Source organism: Lathamus discolor, chromosome Z (genome assembly GCF_037157495.1).
Source record: "Lathamus discolor isolate bLatDis1 chromosome Z, bLatDis1.hap1, whole genome shotgun sequence".
NCBI classification, from domain to species: Eukaryota; Metazoa; Chordata; class Aves; order Psittaciformes; family Psittacidae; genus Lathamus; species Lathamus discolor.
The window spans coordinates 33,938,179-33,965,225 of record NC_088909.1 but is presented as its reverse complement, the minus strand read 5'-3'; the positions used below and the strand labels follow the sequence as shown (position 1 = coordinate 33,965,225).

At 39.5% G+C, this 27,047-nt stretch overlaps 2 protein-coding genes across 6 annotated transcripts in view; one reads left to right on the top strand and one right to left on the bottom strand.

The window, feature by feature from the left end:
* Positions 1–1,720: 1,720 nt before the first annotated feature.
* Positions 1,721–26,445, bottom strand: TMEM167A (transmembrane protein 167A). The gene is made up of 4 exons (XM_065664061.1): positions 26,067–26,445; positions 13,474–13,583; positions 6,957–6,991; positions 1,721–3,124 (listed from the first exon to the last, which is right to left on the bottom strand). Exons 1-4 carry the CDS (start codon positions 26,067–26,069, stop codon positions 3,054–3,056), a joined length of 219 nt encoding a protein of 72 aa, XP_065520133.1. The 5' UTR covers positions 26,070–26,445; the 3' UTR covers positions 1,721–3,053.
* XRCC4 (X-ray repair cross complementing 4) overlaps positions 26,137–27,047 on the top strand; it is a 174,576-nt gene continuing 173,665 nt past the window's right edge. Inside the window, exon 1 of one of the 5 annotated variants that reach the window (XM_065664059.1) lies at positions 26,137–26,184. Coding sequence is in view for 2 of the 5 variants with exons in the window: in XM_065664060.1 (XP_065520132.1) it covers positions 26,605–26,608 (4 nt within the window). In the remaining 3 variants the exon portion in view is untranslated. The other 4 variants (XM_065664057.1, XM_065664058.1, XM_065664060.1 and 1 more) reach the window with 4 other exon arrangements.

The window sequence follows — 27,047 nt, the reverse complement described above, 5'->3', positions numbered from 1 at the left end:
AATTTATGTCAAATCCTGCAACTGTGCATCTGCTATTTCAGACTACTTTAGCACCTAAATCATCTGGTAGTAAACACTTAACTTCTCAGTCTGGGTCTCAGAGCAGAGACAGAGTGCAATAAAAGGTTATTTTCCCTAGCACCTTGTTGTGATTTAAACAGCAGCACTGCACCAGCTACTAAAAAGGAGAAAAATGACTGCTACTGCTGAACCCAGGACACACCTCTTTTGACAGAGCCATATCTGAACTTACTCATTATTCTTTGAAAATGACACAGTTCAGGCTGAGAGTCAGGATGACTTGCTTAAGGAGGAAGCTTTATTAAGTGCGTGTGCCTGAAGCTATACTTTCCCCTTCTTTCTCACAGCATCTATACCATGGTCAAATGTCAAGGTTTTCTTGGTTTCTTATGTCTCTTTTGCTTGAGAAAAAGAAAGGAAAGAAAGCAAAATGGCTTTTAACATGGGAAAACAGTACCTTCCTCATCTCTTAGTAAAAGCTGAGGTATCAATCTCCTCAAAGACACTACTTTGAAAAATAAAGAACTCATCCTGAGGCAAACACCTGCCTAAAGCAGTCATTCTGAAACAACAGAAGTTTGTCACAGTTTAAAGATCCTGTCTGCAGGTACTTTGACTAAAGGCAAGTATTGGGCAGCTCCATCACAGATAACACATCTGCCTACACTCACTTCTAACTCTTAGCTACAATTTAATGCTGCTGAACTTGTATTGCCAGCAGCTACTGCGAAATGTGTTATTTACTTTGCTGCTAAAGTAGCACTGTTGAGCAACCATGCAGCTAGCACACCATGAACATCCCATAAACGTCATATAAGGAGGAAAATAAAAAACATCTCAAACTAGAAAGTATCCATCAATAACCAGCATCTAGGACAAAATGAAGAACTGTATAAGAAAGAACTTTCAAGTGTGAACAGCAAGCAACAAATAGGAAGAGGCTTGTTTGCACGAACTTCAGTGATAAAATGCTCTGAACAGGAAAGGCTTTTGCAACACAATGTCAATAGTTTTCATAATTCTCAGAACTAAAAATTTCCTTGGGTTGTTTCACTGGTGTTCCTAATTACAGCTAAACATATCAGATTATTAAGAATTAACCTGGTAACTAGAACAGTTTTGGATGAATTAGAAATGTGTGAAATACCATACAAACACTTTTATAACAAAGACCCATAAATATTAACAACTAGAATATAATTGCTTAATATAGGCAGTTAACAGATGATTCTTTGCATATTCTGAACATGTATACACCCAAGAGTCAAAACCCAAGACTCCTTAGAAATCTCCCTCGTCTTGGAATGGCACCTCTGAAATCCAGAAATTAGCTGCTTTGATGCTATGTTTGGAGCAGTATTCATATTTGAAGTCACAGAAAGAGATTTTGTCTCTCCCCAGGTTCCCTGCAGTTTAAGCGTTCTATGCATGTGCAGTATGGTCATCATCAAAAAGCTCTGTACAGCTTTGAAGCTGCCTGGTTTACAGCCAGGAGTATTTATTTGGCCTAAATTGCAGAAATTTTTCCTGGCTCCAAATTAGAGAACAGTTTTGGATGATTACTTCTAGTGGTGATTTAGATATGCAGGTATATGTGAGGTCATAACTCAGTTAATAACTAATAATCACTTTTTTATAAATACAGGTTAATCTGGGTCCATGAAACAATTTTTTTCAAACAAGAATGACAAGAGTTGCATGTCTTTCAGTGTGTTTTATTGTCAGCTTAGCTCATTCTGATCATACAAGTTTTTAGACCAACAAAAACCTACTGCTGACAAACAACTCTCTCAAACGCAGTCAGTAAGAAGCCATATTGTTACCTGGAGTAAACACACTGTCAGGCATTATTAAAATAAGTTACTAGACTACTAAAAGTTTGCCAAATTATAGAATGAATGGTAATGGAAAGTATTACTAAAGGTAATTTAATCTTAATTAACAATGAATGTAATCTCATTTAGTTTTCTCCCACCTTTTGAATACTGGGACACACGGCCTCCTCATCCGTAGACCCTCTAAGAAGCTAACTGTTCACTCAGCCGATTTAGCAACCCTACCTAACATGCAACAGCAGCAGCAGAGCGTTTAGAAACCTCTTCTCATAATAGTGAAGAAAGCCGGGGAATCTTCAAGGCCCGGCTTTGAGCAGTATGGTCTAGTGGAAGGTGTCCCTGCCTGTTGGGGTGGAATTGGATGAGCTTTAAGGTCCCTTCCAATTCAAATCAATCTACCAGAGATTTACCGGGGATCTAGATCTCTAAAACTGAATACATATGATGTTTTACACAGAGCAGTCCGAGCTGTCAAAACCCATGTCTGTGCCTTCTCAGCAGCTAGTCAGACATCACTACAATCCTGGTCCCTACCTTTATTCATATCTTGTCTTAAAATAAAAATATTGATAGATAATTTGAGGAATTACAAGTTTAAAAACCAAAAGCTGAAACGAAAGCTTAGGCCACAGATCCCATTTTTAACATGTGAGTACAGCTATCACAAAATGTCAGGAACTATTCAGACAGTAAAAACTAAAATATGGTAATGAAACATACCCTAAAGTCACAATGATCCTTATTCTTGTATGAGTGGTCTTATTGCTATTGCTACATTATCAGTTTGAAGTTTCATTAAATAGGTCTATTTAAAAAAAAAAAAACAACCAACCAACCAAAACAAAAATCAAAACCAAAAACCCACAACCAATCAACCAAAAAAAAAAAAAAAGAAAAATTATAAATTTCCATAAAGCTCAGATATACATCAGATACCCTTTCAAGAATTACATCAGGAGTGCCAGTATTGTCTTGACATTAATGAGCATGTGTCATCTGGAGTTAGCTGCATTATGATCACTACTACTGTACACGATGGTGTGTTAGCAGGTGGGGGAGCATCCATTACAAGGCAGGCTATCCAATGTGTTATTCAGCATGAGAGAAGACTTGATGACACTCTTCTGTCTCTCCCTGTCGGAACTTCTTCGATACTCTGATGTTTGCCAGAAGGGCACAGAGCACACTCTCCAGCTGCTACTGCACAAACAGGATGGTGAAGGCCATCACGACACAGCTGACAGCCACGTATGGGCTCTTCCGTTCACCTGAAAGGAGGAGAAAGAAAAAATACTAAAACAAACCAAAACTCGGGCATGACTAAGCACATCTAGGCAGCTCTTAGCCTAACATGCTAATTAATCCCATTGCAACTGCAAATTAATATTCATTTCCAGCTGGAAAAAATGCTATTACAACTACAGATGTGTAGCTGAAGAAGAATATGCATGGGGCGGAAAAACTAAGATGTAGGACAGGACAAAAAACCAATATATTACTGCTGTTTCTTAGTGATCAAGAGAGTCAGATGGCAGGCACTGGAAAGCTGATCAAGACACTAAACCTTTCACTGGCTCTCTTCTCAATTCTGGCTAAAGGCTGCCGCTGCGCAAAAGCTGTTCTGTGTCAGCTGAGGTGTACCTCAATGCTCTCTGGCCATGACAGCTGCTATGTGAGTGTGCATCCCCTATGCATCGTATCGTATAGGAGCCAGCTAACTGTCTGGGGAGCTCACAGCTGCCCAGACATAGCCAGATGCCTGTCTTATTTCTCTGCTAAAGAGACGTAACATTGCTAGCACGTGGAGAGGGCCTAGTCCAGAGATTTTCAGATTAGTGATAGAAACGGTCAACAGATCACAGAAGTTGCACAGACACCTCTATTTCTGACTCTTTCAAATAAGTGTCACAGTTTCCAGGGGCAGACTGTGGATGGAAGTTAAATTTACTCCATTAATAGACTTGTATATGGTGGCAAAGGCACTCATGAAATGTATATTCCCACCCATTTGGTCCAGAACAAAAATGCTACAAAGTTCTCCTGTTCTGCAAATAAACTATGAAAAATAAAAAAATCTGAGGTAGGCAACTCTAACACAATCAGGGGATTATTAGTATTGTTAATCAGACTTCTGCCTATTTACATCGGCAATTCCTCTATTTAATTATCCAGGTGTTTTTACCATTCTACTTCACGCTTTTACATATCCCTAGAAGTGTTCAAGGCCAGGCTGGGCAGGGCTTGAAGCACTCTGATCTAGTGTCTAATGGAAGGTGTCCTTGCCCGTGGCAGGGGGTTGGAACTGGATGAGCTTCAAGGTCCCTTCCACCCAAACCAGACTGGGATTCTGTGATACTTAAGCATTACTCTTGTTTAACCCACTGACTTCCCTCTGGAGAGCAGAATCCCCTGCACTGGATGGTACTTCCAGTCTACAAAAGAGTAATGTCCTCAACATAAGAAGGACATGGAGCTGCTGGAACAAGTCCATAGGAGGCCACGAGGACGATCAGGGGGCTGGAGCAACTCCTGTATGAAGAGAGGCTGAGAAAGTTGTGGCTGTTCAGCCTGGAGAAGAGAAGGCTGCGTGGAGACCTCATAGCAGCCTTCCAGTATCTGAAGGGGGCCTACAAGGATGCTGGAGAGAGACTCTTCATCAGGGACTGCAGTGACAGGACAAGGGGTAATGGGTTTAAATTGGGGAAGTTCAGGTTAGATATAAGGAAGAAATTCTTCCCTGTGAGGGTGGTGAGGCATTGACACAAGTTACCCAAGGAAGTGGTAAATGTACCACACCTGGCAGTGTTCAAGGCCATGTTGGACGGGACCTTAGGTGACATGATCTATTATGAGATGTCCCTGCCTGCGGCAAGGGGTTTGAACTAGTGGATTTTAAGGTCCTTTCCAACCCAAACCTGTTCTACGAAAATTGTCAGGAGGTGTCAACACAGCAATGACTTTTTAAACTAAGAAGATTCCTGGGTTTATGTATTCAGAAGCATCAAGACAGCTGGACCTGTTTATTTAAAAAAACCCAAACTTCCATTTCCTTTAGCTTTGCAAGGTCTTTTGTCCTACTACAAACCAGCTTTTCTGAGATAAAGTTTTCAGAGAAAAACTGAAGAAAAAAAACCTGCCAAGATTTACCAGCAGGACTTTCAAATACAGGAGGAACTAACTTTCCACAGAAAAAGAAAATACTTGTGGACACACCTCCCATACGCAGAAGTGCCTGCTGCAGCTACAAGATGCTGTCATGATCTAGCATATATTTAATTAAACTTCAAATAACTGAATGAATTAATGTCTACAGCTTCTGTTTAAAATGAATTTTTGAGGAAGTCCACTTCCTATAGTTTACAGTATTACAATTTTCATACGGGTTATACTTTTCTGTTCTTAATTTTCTTAAAAGAGAAACCACCATGTGGCAGCATTAAACATCATTTTGCACAACTCCGTAAATATGTAACCACTTGTTGGTTATTCAAATCTTACGCACATGTGAAAAGGTTGTTTAAACATACTGGGCAAGTTAAATGTAAAAAAAGTCAGTAAGCATTTTCATTTCTTAAAGCATGCACTTTCTACGTGCATTTGTGATTAACACAAACAAAATGATGGGAATCCCCTTCAAAGCCCATTTCCCATGCTGAGAATATGGTATTGCTAAGAATGGAAATATGCAGAACAAACATTAAGATACTACATTCTCCTCTGTCAGTTAAATTGGACCACTCTCATGTAAGTTGGAAAGAAATTAAGTGTTTTACATGAAGAAAAAAGGATGCAGTTCAGTATGTGGAACAAGAATGCACGCATTACCTTGGGTGCAGCAAATGTAAACTTGTTAATGTTACTACATGATGGGAAAACAAGACTGTTCCAGATGAACTGCAGTTCTTAACTTTATCAAGTTGACAGGGACCTCATTAAACCTCTTTTGCACTCCTTTAAGTAGTTTCTAAAACAGTTTGCTGTGCATAGCTAATGGAAAAAAATATGCTTCCATATTAACCAACTAAAAAGATAAGGTAAGCTAAGATGTTCACTCTCAGACAAACCTGAATGCAGTTGAATTTTTACCTTTTTCCTTTTTCCTGCTATAACTCAAAATTCATTTCTGACAGCTGCCACCTTGCCAGTATCTTTTAATTACAATACCAAAATTGGTTCTGCTACGTCTATTATCTAAATAGTACAATATCTGCAATCATTTTAACAACAGGCCTTCACAAAACCCTGGGTTTTGTGTCAATGCTCTCTGACATACTGAAAAATGTATGTCATGTCCCCTTCAAAGCCTAAGAATGCACAAGAGGGAACCATACATGTTTCCTTTAGGTTCAGTGACTAGCAGGAAGATCTACAATTACAAGTTCAATGTTCCTGCTCTGCACTAACGACATTATTTGAAGAACATAGTTTTCATGATGGATATGTCAATTTTAAAAAATCTTGGATCTACCTTAATGGTAAGAACGAACTTCTGTTGCATATTCCCATTTCCTTCTCAAAATAAATTCAGAATAAGGATTAACTATAAATGAGTATTATGGGAAAGTGTCTAAATCAGAGCTGATCAGCCTGCCCATAGATGTTAACTGACACCAACAGCTTTGCGTAATTCAAAAGTGCACAGAAGGAAACTAAATAAAGGAGAGGAAAAAAAGGTGTTTGTGATTAAACAGAAACTTACTGCATTATGGATTTCATGTTTGTTTATTACTACAAGGTAAGTATCTGGCTTTTGTCAGTAGTCCTTCAGAATTTCAAACAGACAACAGTTTATAAGGAATCACTGACTTCTTTGTTTTAATAAGAAGTATGCCCATGGTTATTTTGTGTAGTAAAACATGCAAAAGATTTTTGCAATAACACCACATATATGAATTGATATGTGAAAATGTGGGCTTCCATGGTGCTACATAAGACAGTCATACCCTGCCTCCCCCCACCTTCACAATATTTCATGGAGGAAAAACCTGCACTTTTTAAGATGATGTATGATATGGCTTTCCTTGCTACAAGGAAACACTGCCCTAATGAATAATGCATACTCTAGAAAAAGAATTAAAGATTCCAAAGAAAAAGAATTACCAATCCTGGCGCATTTCCAGAATATTCCCAATAGTCTGTGAAGATAAAATAAATTAATTAGTCTCTTGGTTTAATAAAATAACTTAAGTCAACTGGTTTTAATTCTTCTACGCTAAACCAATCCAAATTAACAGTAGTTTATCAACTTGACATTCTTCTTGACATCAGAAAACACCAGACACGTGCACAGAGGTATACAGGCTAGGAACTAAACAAGTGACAAAGTTCTTGCTAAGCCTAGCAAGGCTTCTTGCATGCAAGAAAACTAAGATGCTCTTGGTCAGTGTGTGTTCCAAATCTACAAGGCTTAAAATCTAGATTTAAAAAAGATTTAATCAGAATTTTACATTCTGCATTAAAGTAACCCAGACAGAAATTTATTAAAAGAAAAAAAAACACAGAATAAAAAAATACTGGAGTAGGAAATATTGCAGATGGGAAACTTTTTGAAGCAAGTTTTACAGCAGGTTTCAGAGATGATAAACCTGAGCACTTTAAATTTAATGCTTTGTAGTCCCTCTTTTGTATTTTCCTCAGCAATAGTAGATAAAAATGCCTTTCATAGCACAGTATACTCATAGGTGTAATCTGATGTAAAACACCTGTGTTGAAATAAATAGCAAAACATTTATTCATTTATCCATTCATTTATAACATTTATCCTTTCCAACCCTAACTATTCTATGATTCTATGATTCAGATTTGTTTTCATTCTCCTAAGAAGGTTTATCTTGTCATGTCTCTGATGTTGACTGCACAGAACATTAATTCTCACAAGTGAAATAACACACGAGAAAAATGGGATTCAACTACTCAGAACACATCCAAAGGGATGTACAAGCATAGAATCATAGAATAGTTAGGGGTGGAAAGGACATTAAGATCATCTAGTTCCAACCCCCCTGCCACGGGCAGGGATACCTCACATTAAACCATCTCACCCAAGGCTCTGTCCAACCTGGCCTTGAACACTGCAAGGGATGGAGCATTCACAACTTCCTTGGGCAACTCATTCCAGTGCCCCACCACCCTTACAGTAAAGAACTTCCTCCTTATATCCAATCTAAACTTCCCCTTCAAGTTTTAACCCGTTACCCCTTGTCCTATCACTACACTCCCTAATGAAAAGTCCATTCCCAGCATCCTTATAGCCCCCCTTCAGGTACTGGAAGGCTGCTATGAGGTCTCCACGCAGCCTTCTCCTCTCCAGGCTGAACAGCCCCAACTTTCTCAGCCTATCTTCATACGGAGGTGCTTCAGTCCGTGATCATCCTCATGGCCTCCTCTGGACTTGTGCCAACAGTTCCATGTCCTTTTTGTGTTGAGGACACCAGAACTGCACACAATACTCCAAGTGAGGTCTCATGAGAGCCGAGTAGAGGGGCAGGATCACCTCCTTGGACCTACCGGTCATGCTCCTTCTGATGTAGCCCAGGATACAGTTGGCTTTCTGGGCTGCGAGCGCACACTGAAGCCGGCCCATGTTCATTTTCTCATCAACCAATACCCCCAAGTCCTTCTCCGCAGGGCTGTTCTGAATCTCTTCTCTGCCCAACCCGTAGCTGTGCCTGGGATTGCTCTGACCCAGGTGTAGGACCTTGCACTTGGCATGGTTAAACTTCCTAAGGTTGGCATCAGCCCACCTCACGACCGTGTCAAGGTCCCTCTGGATGGCATTCCTTCCCTGAAGCGTATCAAATGAACCATAGAGCTTGGTGTCATCGGCACACTTGCTGAGGAGCACGTATGTCCCAAATTTATAATTTCTCTGTGAACTAAAATAATTTCATATTGACAGCTCAAGAAGAACATGACTGAAGACTGCTTTATGATATGAGGAAGAGGGGAAGAATATTGAAGCATCCTCAATTAGAAGCCAGCTTTTATCATTACAAATGCTGGTCAAAACTGTGTTGAAAGCTTGTCTACATGAAGATTTCCTTCACAGTATGACTGTATAGTATGAAATGCAGTAAAAACATCTGGATTCAACTATACTATCTATTTGTAGATTTATGGACTAAAAAAAAAAACCTAATTATTTTTCCTCCTTCTCCTGATACGTTTATCAGCAGTAACTTCAGTCTATGTTATCTGTGGGGTTCTATCTACTACCTGCTGTGATGGCAGTTCTCCAAGTGCCTTCCTACAGTGCTCTGAACCCATTCCCATAATGGGTTCATTCTCTGTCTTCTCCATTTCTTGGTCTCTGAAAATTGCCTATTTTTTTATCTGCATAAATGCAGACAGGTAGTTTTGGGCCACTTGCTACTACTTCAGCAGTCAATGTATCCTCTGTTGCTTTGTTGTTTTTTTTTTTTTTTTAATAATTTCTGTACTACTTTCATATTTTAGGGCCTCCTTTATGGTCTTCGTTTACTTCAGCATCCCTTTGTCTTTCCATTTAACAGCCTCCCCTTTATTTCTGAAACAAAAGTCTGGTGTTGGCAGGTGAGAACTAAGTGTTCCAAGAGACAGCAAGTGATTCAGGTTTTTGAAGTCAAAGTGAAATGCATTGTAAACAGCATTCCACCATTTTCATTTTTTTTAGAAAGCAGGCCCTTTCATTGTGCTTTAGAATTGTTTTATTTCAAGCCAAAAGTATTTCTGTATAGTCAAAGCTCATTTTTTCTGCTTTTACATAGCTCCACAAGGAGAAGTAATAATCCCTGCATGTAGACCATCACACTGTTCCTGTCTAAGAGGTCATACAGTAACCTGAAGATATATATGCAGTTTTTGAAGATGCATGCAGGTAAAAAGGCATTTATCTGTAAATGTGTAAATCTTACAGAGCAAAACACACAGCCCCATTAGTACTGTATGGATGGCACATAAGACTCTTGAAACTGCTGTTACTCTCTTTAAAATTAACATTTACAGATTACTGCTGCAAAGTCAACACAAAAACTGCCAAAGTCCGGCATCTCATGTTGCCATCTCTCAAAAACCTGCCCAGGAGCTCAAAGAAATAAAATGTTACTGTCCTTTTCCTACACATATTTGAAGAATCTTATCTGGGAAGAAGTGTATTAACTCCTTCAGGCAGTCTAGAAACCTGCTGATTTTGCCTCACAATCTCAGCAAGGGTATTTTTTGCCTTCTAAAGGTTTTCTTGATTGTGTGTAATGATGTGAGGTTATAACTGAAGTATATTGTTCCCACCCTGGAAAAACTGCTTCTTGGCAAAAAACATGAATTTTCCTTTCTGATGTGCAGAACAGTTAGAATATGGCTTTCATCATCTATCCTCATTGCAGTTAACAATTTATGATCTTAAAGTCATTACTGATTTGAGGACTGACAAGCCTTCCAGCAGATGACAACAGTACCTTTTTAAGAGGCTTGTGCTGCTATTGGAATAGCTCAGTACATCTGTTTATCTACATAGTTTGCTGCTGAGCAAAAGCAAATTGAAGTCTGGGCCTTCTAAACAGTCACAATCACAGCCTCTGGATGATCTGGAGAACTTGCATTGGAAGAAGAGCCTGTACAGGCCTTCTGCTCCCCTGGATTTTTCTATTACTGCTAATCTCAGATTCAACACATACATCTTTCAAGTCAAAACCTGGTTTGTTTAATCATTTATTACAGAAATGATGCTGCCTTGAATGAATCTGCTCCAAAATAATTTCTCTCAAAGCAACTACTCAAAGTAATTGCACTGTTCTTTATTCTCCGCCTCAAGTTCATCTTCATCCTCATATTATGCAGGTTAAATATGTCAATCTGGCTTGCATACCTGCTGTTTTCTGGGAGCCATAAGTCAAATGTGTATGAGCTGCTGCGTATTCCTGGCTGTCAGTGTCAATGTTAAAAGTAAAGATGGTGAGAGTGGTGTTGGTTTTTGGACAACAAAAAATACAAAGGAATGAAACCCAGTAAGATGAGAAAGGTTTAGTGGGGCTTTAGACTTTAGCTGCTATACTGAGAATGCTGAAAAATGCAGCTGCCATGTGTTCACCAGGACAACCCCATTGCCACTACAGTAGGGAATATGAGAGGCACCCCACTGCAATGCTTATGGCAAGTCAAAGGAAATCTCTGCTGCATTTAAGCTAACACATCTTTCTGCTTAGCATGGAGGCAAGAAATTATGTTGTGGTACACATTTTCCTGTAGCTAGCATGAAATAGTCAATCTCAACTTGTTTTCCCAACCTTAAATGATATTGCTCAGGACAAAGCACACAGAAACACTCAGATGTGTCAGGGAAAGAAGGTCTAAAATTCTGTTGGCTTGGTAGGAAAAGACACATTTTGGTAGAAGTCAACAGGATGAAATACTGCATTATGAGGATGGTGACATCACTTTGCAACACAGTCTTCCCAACCAACAGAAACATGTTTCTTTACTTACTATCAACGGATTTAAATCTTCACCAAAGTTACCACTCAGTCAGAAATCAACATCTCACTTGTCACTTGAATATTTTATCATTACTTTTTTATGCCATTAATTTGGAGTAGGAATAATGAGGTAAGATCATCTCTGTGGGAAAATGAAATATCACTAGAATGTGTTTTATCCAGTATGTCTAGACATTTCAATTTGAGCATGGAATATGTTAGTGAAGAGGGACAGGGTTTAACAACTTATGAGCTCCATGTAAACATCTTACCATCCAGGAAACAAATTTCATTGCTTCCAGACCAACGTTCTATTCTCCAGTACAAAGTACTCTACAAGCTATATATAAAAACCAAAACAGTATGTCCAACATCTCTACAAATACAAACCTACAGATCAAATGCCCAACTCCTCCACTGTGTCAGCACCCTTTGAAAATGTATTATGAAGAGAGCTCTACTGTATCCCAGACAGATTTGCCTTGAGAATAAACAGAGTAGCTCCAGATTAAAGGAAACACCCTTGCCAAGAACAGCACTAAAATTTTAATCAGTAAAATAAATATTCTTACTCCTTTACTGTGTATACCTCATTGACTATTGTGTTATCTTCCACTAGCAGACACTCAAATTCCCCTTGTCTCCCTCCCCCCCCCCAGTCCTTCATGAAGTCATCCTTTTTTTCCATCTTTTATCAAAAGAAATCTCTCATGTCAGTGACAATGTCACAGCCTCATATGAAAGGACATAAGCATTTTCACATTAGAACTCAAAACTGAAAAAAAAAAAAAACAAACAACCTGGCACATTTTGGGTATCTTACACTGCTGAACGAAAACCCGTATGGTAAAACAACAACTCCAGAGGCTAATTACAACAAAGGTTTTCAGGAGACAAACAGCGGAGGCTTTTTGGTGAGAAGAGTTTACTTAAGACTTGACACTTTTTCTGAAAATTAAATGGAGAAGTGGCAGAAAAAGGGAAAAAAAAAGAAAAAAAAAGCCAACACATTTTCTTTTACAGCAAATTATCTAATGGAAAAAGTGGACAAGTCAAACACCCAGTGCCCAAAAGCCTGCCTGATTTTTTCCACCTAGAACATCACCAGCTAGAATTATTCCTACTTCTGTAAATACTATCTCCTTTGTGTTATCCTTGGGTGACAGTATTACTGAAATGTTAAGCATGGCCATAGTGGTTTCAAGGTCAAAATTGCCCAACTGTTACTTTCAACACACAGCATTTAAATCACACCTCTGGATATTGCTCACTGCACCCAACATACATCCATATTCATTTTTAGCACAAAGAAAATGGGTAGACCAAAACGTGAATTAAGGGTATTAACAGTATTAAGTGAGGCACAGATCTGGCTCTGTGGCTGTCCCCATTTCCCACCACCCCCAAAAATGTGCTTTTGAGCAGGGTAGAGAACTGTTTCGCAGCAGTATTGGTTCTGCAACAAGAAGCATATTCTGGGAGAACGGGAACACAAATAAGAAAAACACTGGTCACTTAGGAGCGTATGTCTAGGAGTAAAAGCGAGACCTGAGGTTAGTGTGACCAAAGGACAAAACAAAAAAAAAAGTTAGCTTGCAAACACTCTTCTACAAATTCCTTCACCTTGGTGAATACAAACCAATGACTTAAAAAGATCATACAAGCACAGTGTTGCTTCCTTTAAAAAATACTTAATTTTTTAGTTACAGATTATTGCTGAAGATGTGTTTCAAACTTATACCTCCAAAATAACTATCTTGAAAGCAAACAAAAACCCAGCTTCTGCTTTTAATATTTTTTTACCCACCCTAAAATAAAAACCAAACCATTACAGCAATAGCCACATGTAGGAAAATGTTTCCTTTATGTCACTCATTTCTGTATTTTTAATAAGCATCTACTGAGAAAGTTGGAAATCCAGAAAATAAATAATAAAGCAGTATTAGCTGGCTTTTTAATAGAGTTAATAAATTCTTATCATAAAATTGCAACCAAGTGCTTGCAAATACTTTGTTTAATTCTATTGTAAGGTACAAAATGAAGATTCGCATTTTTAAAACCGAGAAATTTTTCAAAATAAGAGTTGCATTATCACACACCATTAGAGGATACTAAAACACTGCAGCTAAAACCAGCTTGTCTATTTGTAAAACAAAGAGACTACATACCCGGTTTTATTTTTGTCCAGTAAGCTGGGAGCCAAGGATCTGATATAGGCACATGTGCATATAAGCAGCAAGATGACTGTCAGTAGACTCTGAAAGTTGAAGATGGCAGACTACAGAAGAAAATCAGAAAAGGAAAAATTACATCCTTGAAGAACAAAATTTCTGTTGCTGCATAAAATGGAGAAAATAGGTGATCCCTTAGACAATGCTCATCAAAACCAAAAGTGACACTTACAGTACCAGTGAGCCAGAAATTCCATTACCAACAAGCTGCACACAATGGCAGTGTCCTTTCCACAAATGGTAGTTTTTCCTTCTCAATCCATCCCAAGAAGGGTAAAGAAACATCAGGCAAATGTAAAGGTTAAAAAACCTTACAGTTTTGCTCCCAGGCACCTGTTCCAAAGCCAGTTTATGGAAACCCATTAGCAGCAGGCTAAGAGTAACAGAAAACATGTGTTCCCACTTGGCCAAGAACACAAGTAACTGCGGTTTGCATCAGTATAACATGGTGGTGGTGGTGACAGTGGAGGTGAAGAGTAACTGGCAGGTAAACCAGCAGACAGCCCAGACAGAAGGTAACAAGAAATACGTAAAAGGATTGTTAATAAACTGCTTTATAAAAACTCCACTAAAAATTCAACAGATTTGTAGAAATATGTGCCATTAAGCCCACCTGAACTACAAAAAGATAACATAAATTTTATTTTTAAATCATCTTTTAACATTTTTACCGTAAATACATTTTAAGAAGTGCTAATTATATGGAAAATGATGGACAAATTGAGGAATTGCCTTAGAAAGTTCTGTTGTCTGATAGTAAAATTAATCTGCCAGTAAAAAGGAACAACTCTTTAGAAAGAACTGTTACTATATCTGGCTATTTGGTAAAATTTAAAGTATATCAGTAATCTGCAGTAAGTACATCCCACAAACATTTATTTGTTTTTTTTTTTTTTTTTTAACTGAAGTCTAAGTCTTGTATGGCCAACCCATTATTTAATATTAACTTACAAGCAACTATCATTGCTGATGTGAAGCAATCTTTTCCAGAAGTATAAACATTATGGGGAGGGGAAAGAAGATACTCATATAAGGACTGCTGTAACTTCACAAAATCTGGAAGAAAGATAGCTGATGCTGATTTTCAGCAATGTGATTGCCACGTCACCATTCCAATAAAATACGCACTAGCAACAGTTTCTTCTTCCATAAGGTTAACCAAAACTTTTAGTAGAAATATTTACCTACTAGTCCATGTGATTCTACTAATTAGTCCCAAATCTGAGACTTAGGTTCTTCTTACAATGTGAAAATAATCCAGCTGCAGGGAGCTGCAGTTCTATTGTTGTGGTTTTTTTTTTTTAGAAACTTAGCATGTCTCAAATGACATTTTGGTCAGCTTAACAGCATCAGGTAGTATACGAGGAAATTCCTTACTTCAAAGAGCCTTATCTTTTTGCTCAGCTACCCTGATATGCAAATCCTATTTAGTCTAAAGTCCAAAAGAAACAGCAAAGCAAATAACATAAATTCACTCTTTATTCTGGAGTTCTGAAGTTTATTCAGAACTCTTTATTCTGGAGTTTTGTACTGCTAAACCCAGAAGGCCAAATAGTAGTATTTAATTAAGTGTAAATATTTAGCATTTATGAAGGGACATTACATTGCAGTTTCCTTCTTCAAGCAGATCTCAGTGGGATTTAAGATCTAAGTGGGATTTAACCACAGCTCCCATTTCCACAGCGTAAGACACATCTCTGATGAACTACGTGCACTTTCTTCCTGTATCACTAAATGCTAATGTTTTGATACATATTTTTTCTAAATAGTTAAGGAGAATTAGAAAATCACCATATTTCACTCCACTATTTCATTAACAGGAAATTAAAAGATAAAACTTAGAAGCTGTAGTAGAAGCAAAGCCATAGAAACATTCATGAGCCTTCTGAATATGAGATATAAAGCCTTCTAACAAAAGACAACAACTCCAAACCCAAACCACAAAATAGCAGCTTACATATAAGTCTCCATGAATCATACGAAGCAATACCATTACATACATATAACTGCCAACGTGAACACATGCGTTAGGCGGGGCTAGATACAAATTTAAATGCCTAGGTTAACAAGCAAAATTCGCAAGCCCATCCCCTCATTTCTCACGCCTTTTGTATGATCATAGCCTGAGAGACAAAGGCACAGAATGAAAATGTGATTATAAGGATGCAGTGAGAAGGTAGGCAGTGGAGAAAGTTGAAGAGTAAATGGGAACTACATACAGGTGACACCCAGGAAGGCATCTGTGATGAGTGAGAACATGGAGAGGGGGCACTGCAGAAGTGAGGTGGTGATCCAACACCCAAAGCCAGCCCTCATGTCCTCAGGGAAGGCTACCTGCTTTCCTCCCAGGCCACAGCATTTCCTAAACCATGTTTAGTTTAGCTTAGTATTTCAGCTTTAGTATTTCAGCTTAGATAGCAATGTCATCATTTATGTTCTACCATGTTGTAAATAGTGGGTGTATCATTCCTCAAGGACAACACACTGCCCAACGTTATCAGTATAATCTTGCCTTTGTACTAGGCACAAACTTTTGCCAACTTCAGAAACTAGGGAATTCTCGATTTCTGAGCAGCGACAACCCTTACAACCTACAAGAGGCTGCATGTCCTGGCTCCTGTGGGTCTAGGTCTGGATCCAGGAGTGGCTGCCTCTCAGCAAAGCCAGATACTCCCTATCAACTGATTAATTTGATCAGTCCTCTGGGAGAGACAGCTGCTCTCAACATCTCACAGTGCAGCGCCTGCCAGAGCTTGGTTCCCATGAATTCTTGCAAGCTTTCTCCTGCAGCTGCTTCCCAAGAAGACTGCTGGTATCGGGTACTTCAACACATGAAAATGGCAGAGGGACACACTTGCTTCCTCTTAAGCAGGGACTGTAAGTGTATACTCATGAAATGTGCTATTAGTCAATCAATAAGGGCAGTATATAATTGTTCTTTGTTGGGCTCTTCATGTGTTTCTCCAGATATGCAGTGTAGGGCATCTCTGTAATTACAAAAGCCATTCCACTGTAACATGCTGTGAATTACACATTTACCTACTTAGCCACTTTAAAAGGACACACGTGCATATTTTAAAATTTCATTACAATTTTAAACTGAAAAGGAAAAGTTACTTCTGAAGAAAATGGCTTCACATTTCACATCTGAAGTAACTCTTATGGCCCAGCTGAATTTACACAAAAGGCCGATTTATATCCAGCTGCTTTAACTGATGCAATTAAGAGCTGCCGGAAGAGTCATACATGACTCGGAATCCTTAAAAAAATTACCGCATTCACATACCAAGCTATCTGGAAAATATAATACGGGTGGGTTGCACTTCATTTGGTTAAAATGGATTCCTCTTATCCCAAAGTAATTAATTGTAAGTTTTCAAACACTTTGGCTTAACGTAGGTCTTGTGAACCTCTTCTGCACACGGAGCAACTGATGCTATCTTTTAGACTGCATCCAAAGGCTGGTGAAAAGCCAACCAACTTTCCATGGCTCAGACTGCAAATCTAGAAAAGAATCAGTGCTGTTATTTTAATCTTGTTTTACAGTGCAAGCTGTGGCTTTAATTATGTACACTGACATTTTCTACATCTGCATTTGGCACATTTCTGACATGGTGGAAACACAGCAGCAGTTATACTCTGTGTTACTTAAGTAATTACACTGTTGTCATCCCCCCATCTCCTGTGTGCTGTCTCCAGGTACTTTTTGAGTGCTATACATCACCTGCAGCACTAATGACGTATTGTATTCAGCAGAACTTGCAAGAACAAGTTTTTTCATAAGTCTTTAGAAATTTAAAACCACAGATTTTAGCTTTCAGACCTACATGCCCAAAGGCTCTTTAAAATAATTTCCCAAATTAGATGTTAAAAAAACACCTCAATATTTCTCTGATCATACTGTATCTTAATAATTCCATATAACACACTGCAGAAATAAAGGATGAATACTCCTGAAAGTTTTCTTGTGTTCAGATTAGCAGTGGTGGCATGTATTAGAAATACTCATGAATATATGGCAGGCAGAAGATAAAATGTCACAACTAGAGACATCTAAATGTATTTCCATCTGAGCCCACATCTGAACAGGCGTAGCTGACAGCACAGAGGATGCTGGGGCAAACCAGGGAGTTACAAGGAAAGAAACAGTCTCCAGTTGCCTCTGGAAGATACAATCAACTCCTTTTCCTGGAGTGAGAAAGAGAGGGAAGAAGGCGCTTGTGGATGAAGTAACAATAAATCTATGGAATAGTACATGGTAACAAAAGTTTAATATATAAAAGCATAAATTAAAGTTCAGTACACTTCAATACAGTGTTGATTTAGAGCAAAAAATTTCCTGTGTGGCTTAGAAAGGAAATCCTGATGAGCCATAACATTTGCAGAGTGCTGTCAACCTGATTATATACAATGCTGTCACTTCTGCAATTTAGTTTGGATTAAATTTACTACATTTGGGGAGAATTAAAAAACAAAAGACACTGCTTGGAGTTCTGGTTATCCACAACTCTTGCACTTTAATAAAGAGTACTGAATTCAATGTGCTGAAAGGAAAGTCATGCTCATAAGATCACCCAAATTTTCAGTGATCACTGGCAGATCACAAGCCTCAGCAGGCATAGCCATAATAGATAAAATAATCCTAAACTACAGAGAAAATATCATGCACAGCAACCCTGTACTCTTTATTCATTTCATCACTCTTACATTCTCAGATTCAGATATGGTTTTTTTCCATGTTTCTGCAGACAGCACCACAGAATTCTGAAATACTTGATGATGCAACCCTTGGATAGCACTGTAGTAAGTTACATCATAACTTTTGATGCAACTCTATGTGTCATGGAAAGTAATGCTGAATATCCCCTTGCCTCACACATGTTCCTTTAAAATAAGCCACACGATACCACAGTTCTAAAGCGGAAAAAAAAAAAAGAAAACAACCACCCCATGCAGGAGAACATAAACCCCATGCTGTTGTCTCCCTGGGTTGGTAGAAAGCCTAAAACAAAAGCTCCCCCAATTTATCTCAACAAACCTAACACAGAAGCCAAAGCTTAATCTTCCCTAGACTTTCAGTATTTACAAAATGATTACTCTATCTAATTGTGGTGTGACCACGATTTCATCTGTGTGTGCTACAAAAAGAGAGGATATTGCAGTGCCAGCAAGTTGTCAAACTTTGCTCTAGGTTACTATTAAAATAATCAATTTATGTGGGCAAACACAGTTAAACTCTTGGAATATTCTAAAGAAATAACTGCATTTGTGTAATATGCTGCAAGAATGTACACTCTTTCTAGAACAGTTTTGGGTTTTTTTTGTTTTGTTTTCCTCCTCAATGTTATAAAATTGATGATTGTGTCCTCAGGAACCAATGAAACAAATGCTGATATTCAACCCCTTAGCCGCCTTTCTAACATTAAATCGTGACCAAGAGCTTACACTGTAGTTACACTGTGGTTATGCAAGTGCTGATAAAAATGCAGAAGCCTACATTAAAACAGTAATGTCAGCTTCAAATCCTATCATAGAGAAGTGAAACCAACCTATGACATTTTAACAAAATCCTTACAGATGTGAAAAAAAAAAAAAGCTCATTCTCTAAGGTTTCTATTTGGTACTACAATTCATATTTCCCCAGTCTAAAACTATTTTTAATATAATATTGAAAACAGTAACAGGAAATAAACCATGTAGGACCATTCCCAACCTGCAGGTCAAACCAACTGCTAAAAAGTAATTAAAACATGCATATAATCATATTATTTTCCAATCTATGCTGAAATAATTTGTTTTCCCACTGCTGCCAAATGTAATCTGATCAAAATGAATGGTAAATAAGCGGGGGATGCTAATTAGAACTGTAATAAAATACAAAACTTAAAAATCAGTTAAGTTTAAAGTGATTACTCGCAAAACTATACTGCAGAACTAAGCAAGAGGTCTTGAAAAAATGGTTTGTTCTTATTAAGTATCCAAATATGAGTTAGCAGTTACTGATTGCTCCAACACTAACAGGGTTTTTTACTTTACATTTACTGAACACTTACCCTAGCATTTAGTTTATAAGGCATTTAAGTGCAATTAACACTAATTCACACTTCTGCCTAAAATATTCAAAGTTCTGGCTAAAATATGTATTTTTGCACTCACAAAATATAGACTAAGGCTTTATTAGAGTAATAGGGAATCTTTCCCTAGACATTTATTGAAGAAGTAGGTTGTTTAATTTAAATGGCAAGTACAGCACATAAGAACAAACACATATGCTTTTCAGTCAACTGAAGTCCAATGCATCTGTTTAAAACAGAAGAAATCTATTTAAACAACTAGAAAATGAATTAACAGATGGAAACAGTTGTCCCCTCCGACAAAAGCTTTGTTTTTCCACTGCAATTCAAGTCCACAGACCAACACTGAAATGACACCTCAAGTGACGATGTTGAAATTCCATGCTTACTTGAATTCCTTCTTCTTTGCCCCCCCAATAGCTAGACAACAGATTCAAAATGGAACTTTTGGTGTAAGCAGCTGGCAGATGCAGTATTTCAGCAAAAAATCTTATATGAAAAAACAAAGTGAAAGTTAAGCTTTTTTTAACAGGGTTATGTATACAGAGGTGTACGTCCATATAATTACTCAACATAGATTTATGTTAGATATGGCAGTAAAAGCTCAACATATTGTTTCCTCCATGCATTCTCTGCAGATTCTATAGTTAACAATTTTACTGAGATTTTTTTTCTCTGCTCCCTTCCACCATTAGATAACAGGAATAAACTCTATAATCCTCTTTTTAAGATACTGAAGCTAAGTGTATTCTCCAGAGTAACAGGGAACCTAACAAGTTTCTGCAGCTATAAATGGGGTAGATGATACTCAGTCATTATTACAGAACTCTCTAAAATTACTTAGATCTGTAGCTCCTTTGCCTCTCCTGCCCTAAAAATCTTAACACTAGAGCTTTCTAGAGTGTAGTCAAACAGAATGATAAAAAACATCCATGTAAAGAAAAAGACATTCTTTCCCACAAGTAAGAAAGTTCTGGCTTCTCTTTCTGTTCACCGAAGTAAGACTAATTATAAACTCTTACCATTCCTGTGCTTTTGGTAACTGAGCAGTATTGTTTCTGTTGTATCAGCTAACTCTCCCTTCTGCAGTTGCACACCAAGCTGCCCAGTTTGTTTACCTCGAATTTACAAGAAAATCTCAATAAAGAGTCAAAGGCCTGTGTGAATGAAAGACGTTAAGAGCCATTCTAACATGCCAGCACATTTCGAACCACACAACATACTTACTCTAACAAAAGCAGTCTGCAAAAAGCATATGCTTGTAAAAGACTTCGGAGAAAGTCAGAAGATCTCAAAAATGAAGACACTGTAATATTTCTGCTTTGTTGTGTTGCATACTTTTGATGCCTGCAATACAGCTAGCATTTTATCTGCCAGTGCTTGATGAATTTAGGAAAATAATGTTATGGTGAAAGGTCTACTGTCATACCAAAGTCACAAGCAAAACTCAAAAATTAGCCAGAGACTGGCTCCATAGCACAAGAATAATAAAATACTGAATCTCTTACCTCCACAGAAAGCCTGCGCAATTCAAAGCTGAACTGAGTTCCTGAACATCTTTACACAAAGCCTAAGAAGTTGTTGCATGCAGTAGAGGGATAGTATGATCTTTCTGTTCTAAAGGCTGCACAAAAAGCTAATTTTAAGAATTTAAAGAAAAAAAAAGAAAACTTATGGATACCATTTCTTTAAAACATGGAAAATAAATACTTCTTTGTAAGGAAAAAACATATTTTGTTAGCTAAGAAACACTGAAAATCTCTGTTAAGTCTCTGATGTCCCACGGCAGTGGGCAGGCACCGCTGTAGGTCCCTCATTTGGCAGAGTTCAGGTGCATCATTTTGATTCTTAGCATCTCTAGAACAGGTAACATTTTCAGATGCCAGCTGTCTCCACCTTCTTTCCGTGGTCATTAAGTTGAAAATGAAAACTTTTGGTGAGTCTAAACACCAAGCTTATTGTGCATCAGAAGAAAAACATTTCAACACTATAGCTGTTAAGCTTGTGGCAGGGGACTGGAACTGGATGAGCCTTAAGGTCCCTTCCAACTCAAACCATACTGTGATTCTTCTATTACCATGGATGTGCATGGTGCCTAATGCTGCAGCCAACCAAAAAGTTATATTGTGACATTGATGATTTTATGGTAACTTCCTTTTTTTGTTCAACTTAAGAGTCTGGATCATGAGTGGAAAATCTACAATGTATAATCTTAATTTTAAATGGTTTACAGAAAAAAATGATCCACAATTCTCATGTTATTACTGAATAAAATGAGATGTTTAATAGTAGACAGAATGTCAAAGATGTTTAGTAAGAACTGTTCAGCACTCAGCAAAGAAATGGTGTCTCACAAGTGGCGTTATTCCTGGCCTGTTCAGGTATGTGGTAAAATTTGTAAAAACAAACTCACTGCATCCTACTCTTCCCAAATTAGATCAAGAGATGCATTTTACAAAAGCAGAAGAAATGGTTTCTTTTTCTATAATGGCAAAAGCAAAATATTATGCTATATTCTAGTATCTTCTTGTAAACTGACACAGAACTATCTATACTGAACACTCCAAGCAGTAACTCACAGCATGCCCACTCCACAGTAGCATTACTATTTGCAGGTGTAGTTACAGGTGGTGTAAGATTTACTAAGCACTTTATTAGTGTCACTGTCCCTGCGTAGCCACACTGCATCTTGCATTTCTCCTCTCCTCTCCCCTCTCCTTTTCAGTTCTCTGACAAACTTGTCATTCTGATGTGAGGAAAGGTACATGGAGCAATCCTCCCTGCTTCTTCCTCAATTAGCATGCCAGGGGCATGCCAGAGCTGCAAGTATTGACTGCAGGGATGCAAGTCAGTTGCTGCACAACTGGTGGCAAAGGAGGTCTTAGCATCTTCCTACATTACAGATTTGGTGTAAGAGTAAGACCCTCAGATCACCAGCAAAATCAGATTAGCTGGGTAGAAAAGGATTTATCAGATGAAAAATGTGTTACTGCAGCTGTAACTCCCTGAAATTCTAACTGCTTCTTATTAAAAAAATTTAATGCCTCATGGTGTTATAACACTGACATGTAAAAAGTTGTCCATTGTTATTCCAAAATAAATTCATGATACCAAGACGCCTCTAAGACTGCAAGACGAACTAGGAGATGTTTTCAGTCCTATCTACCTTTAGGCTACGATAAAAACAAAGATATTGGCAAATTCGAATCAGGATTGATTCCTCTTTGTAACACTTTGTAACACTGAATAAGCCAAAGACAAAACTTTATACTTGATTCCTGAAAGCATTTTTGCACAACAATGTCTCAGATTCTGGTATGTTTATATCCAAGGGCTTGGTTTGGATCAATATTTACTAATGAATGTTTTTACAATTGGTTATATGAGCAATTCCCCTTCCTTCTATAAACACCATTCTAAGACAGCAACAAAGATTGTAGCAGAAATGTTTGCCCTTATGGAAAGTTCCCAAATTTTTTTTTCAGCAGTAATGTTGGGCTTGAGGTCAGACCTAACCAGAGGGTGAAGGGAAAGCAGCCATCTTTGTTAAGTCCTCTGCATTTCTCGATTTTCTCCATCACCAAATTGCAATTGCAGACACAAAATGTATCGACTAAGCCACTTTTTGTATGTGTACTCATGTTTAGCTGCAACTGTACCTTTTTGCTACAAAAGAAAGTCAACACCACCCTTCAGCAGGTGAGAGGCTCATTATCCTTTTTCCAACCCACCACAGCCATGTGGCAATTTTCTCAACCCCACTAGGTTTCGTTTTCAGATACAAAACTGCAGAAGTTGACACGATTCCTGAAGGTCAGTAAACAATACATACACTTCTAAATAAATTAAGCAGCTGTGTCATTATACTGAATCCCTTTTCAGTAACTTTTTAATCCATTGAGCAGCTTCTACGTGCTTTCAAAGATGGTTTAAGTTAAAATAGTATTTTTTTTTCCTACTCACAGGCAGAGAACAGGAGAAAAACAAACACAAGTTGTGCTTTCACATAAAGGAAAAGTAGAAGCAGCTTTTATATATGCTGTTCAGCAGCAGCTGGCTGTTCACCCAGGACAAGTCAGGACTTGTTTAGTAAGAATGTAATAAGGAAGCCAGGGAGACAATGGGATAGAAAGTTCCAAGGGATAAGTCCTTTGGAAATTATGCTTCAAAAATTACTCTGTTCACAGTGCTAATGACCACAGTTGCAGCCCATTTTCTTTGGAGAAAGAGAATGAACTGGAGTTGTATCTCTACTCTCTCCCATATGCTGATACACAGACAGCAGCTGCTTCCTATCTCACAGCCAAGTGTGAGCTCAAAAGAAAGTGTCATTAATTACAGCTCATGACTGATAATCTTATGAAACAACTTTTTTTTTTAAACAGCCATGGCACCAAGGTAGATTACTGGAAAATCCAAAGTCCTTAATATGCTGTGGTGGCTATTGTTTTCCCTGAGAAAATTTAAACAACACAAGACCAAGGAATCTTATTCTAACCTATGCTGACATAAAATCACAGGAAAAATCTCATTGAAAGATTCTATCTTATCTCTAGTTCCTTTAAGCATACTGAGTAACCTCCAACAAGCAAGATGGACAAGTAAAAAAATTTCCTGCAAGATCTAGTACCCTTGCAGTAATCTTTCTGTTAGGTATAAATATTATATTTAAGTTCTAAACTAGCAACGCAATTGTCTCGCCTGCTGATCATCAAGGTTATCTTGCCTTTTTTCTACAGTCTCAAATTGTTTTAAGTACTATGGAAAGCAGCAAGGTGATGCTCTGCTTCTATGGTATCCACCTTTTCAAGGCACTGATTAGAGGTGAGGTATTCACTTCCCTTCTATCTCATTTGCTCTCTGTATGCTTAGATCTTCTGAGATAATTTATGCCTCTTAGCATAAAAACCTTTTGTTCACTGCCTGAAGCCACAGATTAGAACAGGTTCATCTAGAAGATCTGCCAAGGAATGCTCAGGTGAGCAACTTACAGCAATTTCCTGCTGGTGACAAGATCTGGAGCCTAAGAACTTTTTTTTGAACTAAACCATCAGAAAGTCCATGAGATACTGATCTTTTAATAAATACGTGGGAAGTACAAAAACATTCAGTGGAAGTTGCAAAGTATAAATCACTGGTGATGGATAACCTGTCAAGGCCAGGTTGGACAGGGGTTGGATGAACCTTGTCCACTGGAAGGTGTCCCTGCCGGTAGCAGAGGGTATCAGACTAGGAGATATTGAAGGGTCCCTTCCAATCCACACCATTCTGTGATTCTAAGAAAAATTATGACAATACTCAAAACAATTCTGTGTTGAAGTGAAAGTTATGCACCTTTACTTGTACAGAGAAAACTGGTGTGGTTCTAATATTTTCCTTTCACCTGTTCCTTTTTTTTTCCTTCTAACTTTAAAATCATGTATCTGCACTGCTTATGTAAAGATCTTTGTCTCAGCTGCCAAAGATTATTTCACAGCACAGCTTTAACTAACCCAAATGCAAACAGTATCACAAAATCACTGCCTGGGTGGGGAAAGAACCTTAAAGCTCATCCAGTTCCAAACTCCTTCCACAGGCAGGGACTCCTTTCACTAGACCAGGCTGCTCCAAGCCCTGTCCAGCCTAGCCCTGAGCACTGCCAGGAATGGGGCAGCCACAGCTTCTCTGGGCAACCTGTGCCAGGGCCTCACCAACCTCACAGCGAAAAACTTCTGCCTAAAATCTCATCTTAATCTCTCCTCTGTCAGATTAAAGCCATTCCCCCTTTTCCTGTCATATAAAGAATATAGATAACTTGTTTATACTCTTTATACACAGAATGTAAAAAAAAAAAAAACCCATGAAAACCAAACAACCCAAAACCCAACCCCCAAAAAGTAGAAATCACAGAAAACATAAATGACGCTAGTAAACCTCTACATCATTTCTATGCACACCACAACACTTTCCATTAGAAGAACCTAGGCCCCTGGCACTACTCCTGTAACAGGAGAACAGCAGTCAGTGCCAAGATTCATCTTACTGCTCTGGAAGCGAGATGCACATCGACATATGCATTAAATCGTAATGTAAAAACAGAACCACCACCCTGGCAGGCGCACTGCAGGTCGGAGAGGGGACTGCTACACCACCGAGCTCCCAAGCCAGGCAGGATGGCAGAGGAAGGCAGACACGCCGGGCTCGCCATACTGCTAGGCCAATTGCTACGCCAGGCCTTACGGGGAAACTGGGACGGCTGCGATCTCGCCAGCTCGCTGCCTCACGGAGAGACCTCAGCCTTGAGAAGGCTCAAAGGCCTGGCCAGGATGTGCGGGGTCTGTAGGGCGCCAGCAGGCCCGGGGGGCGCCGCTCGACTGGCAGGGTCGTCGGGAAGGGGCAGGGAAGCGGCCCGGGCCGGCCCCGCAATGCCACCACAGCGGCAGAGCCACCCCCAGCCCGCCCGCGCCCCGCACTTACCATGGCGACCCGCTCTCGGCCACATCACACTTCCGGCAGGCCCGGCCGGGCCGGGCCGAGCCGGGCGGAAGCGCCCCTTCAGGGGCACGGGGTGGGCCAGCAGCGGGATTGGCGGATGGTAAGGGAGAGGGCTGCGATTGGCAGACGCGGCTGCAGAGCGGCACCACGGCCGCGGGAGCTCGGTTTCTCGTTGGCTGCCGTGCCGCCGGCGAAGCGCGGCCTTTCCGCGCAGGCGGAAGCGGCTGCGGCGGCGCGGCAGGAGGTCGGTGAGCCTGGCCGGGCGCCCCGCCCCATCGCCGGGAGGAGGAGGTGGCTGGCGGGGCTGGGGGAAGCGGCGCTGACACGGGCAGCTGCTGCCGGTGCTCCGCGTGTCGAGCCCTCAGCCGAACCGGCTCGGCCGGGGCGCGGGGCGGTTTACCGGCGGCGCAGGGGGCGGGCTGGTTGTCCTTGTGGCCGCGGGGTGTGTGGGAAGCGCTGTGCCTTCCGGTCCTGCGGGAGGAGGCCCGCCCCGAGCGTGAAGAACACAGCGATCGCCTTAATGAGTTAGTTTTTATTGTGAAGTTCAGGCTCTGTTCTCTCTCGTGTAAAATACAGACTGGCTTCCTTTTAAGAGCGAGTTTGGGGGGGTGGGGGGTGGGGAGGGGAGAATATCCTCGAGCGAGCAGAAGTTCCTGGTCTGTCCTCTCCAGTCCGGTTTGCTCTTGTCCTGTACTCATTGCCGGTAAAGGTTCTTCACCTGCTTTCCGTTCCTGCAGTTGCACTTAACACGTCAAGTAAAATTTAAATTGCTTTTGGTAATGGTGATATGTTTCCTTGTAATGACGACAGTGTTTTCTTCTGTAATTAAAGACACCAAATTATTAGAATAGCTAGGTGTTACTCATCTACATCTCGATCTGCATTTACATCTAGGTGGTTGTGATGCTGTACCCCTGGCAGTGCTCAAGGCCAGGTTGGACGGGGCTTGGAGCAACCTGGTCT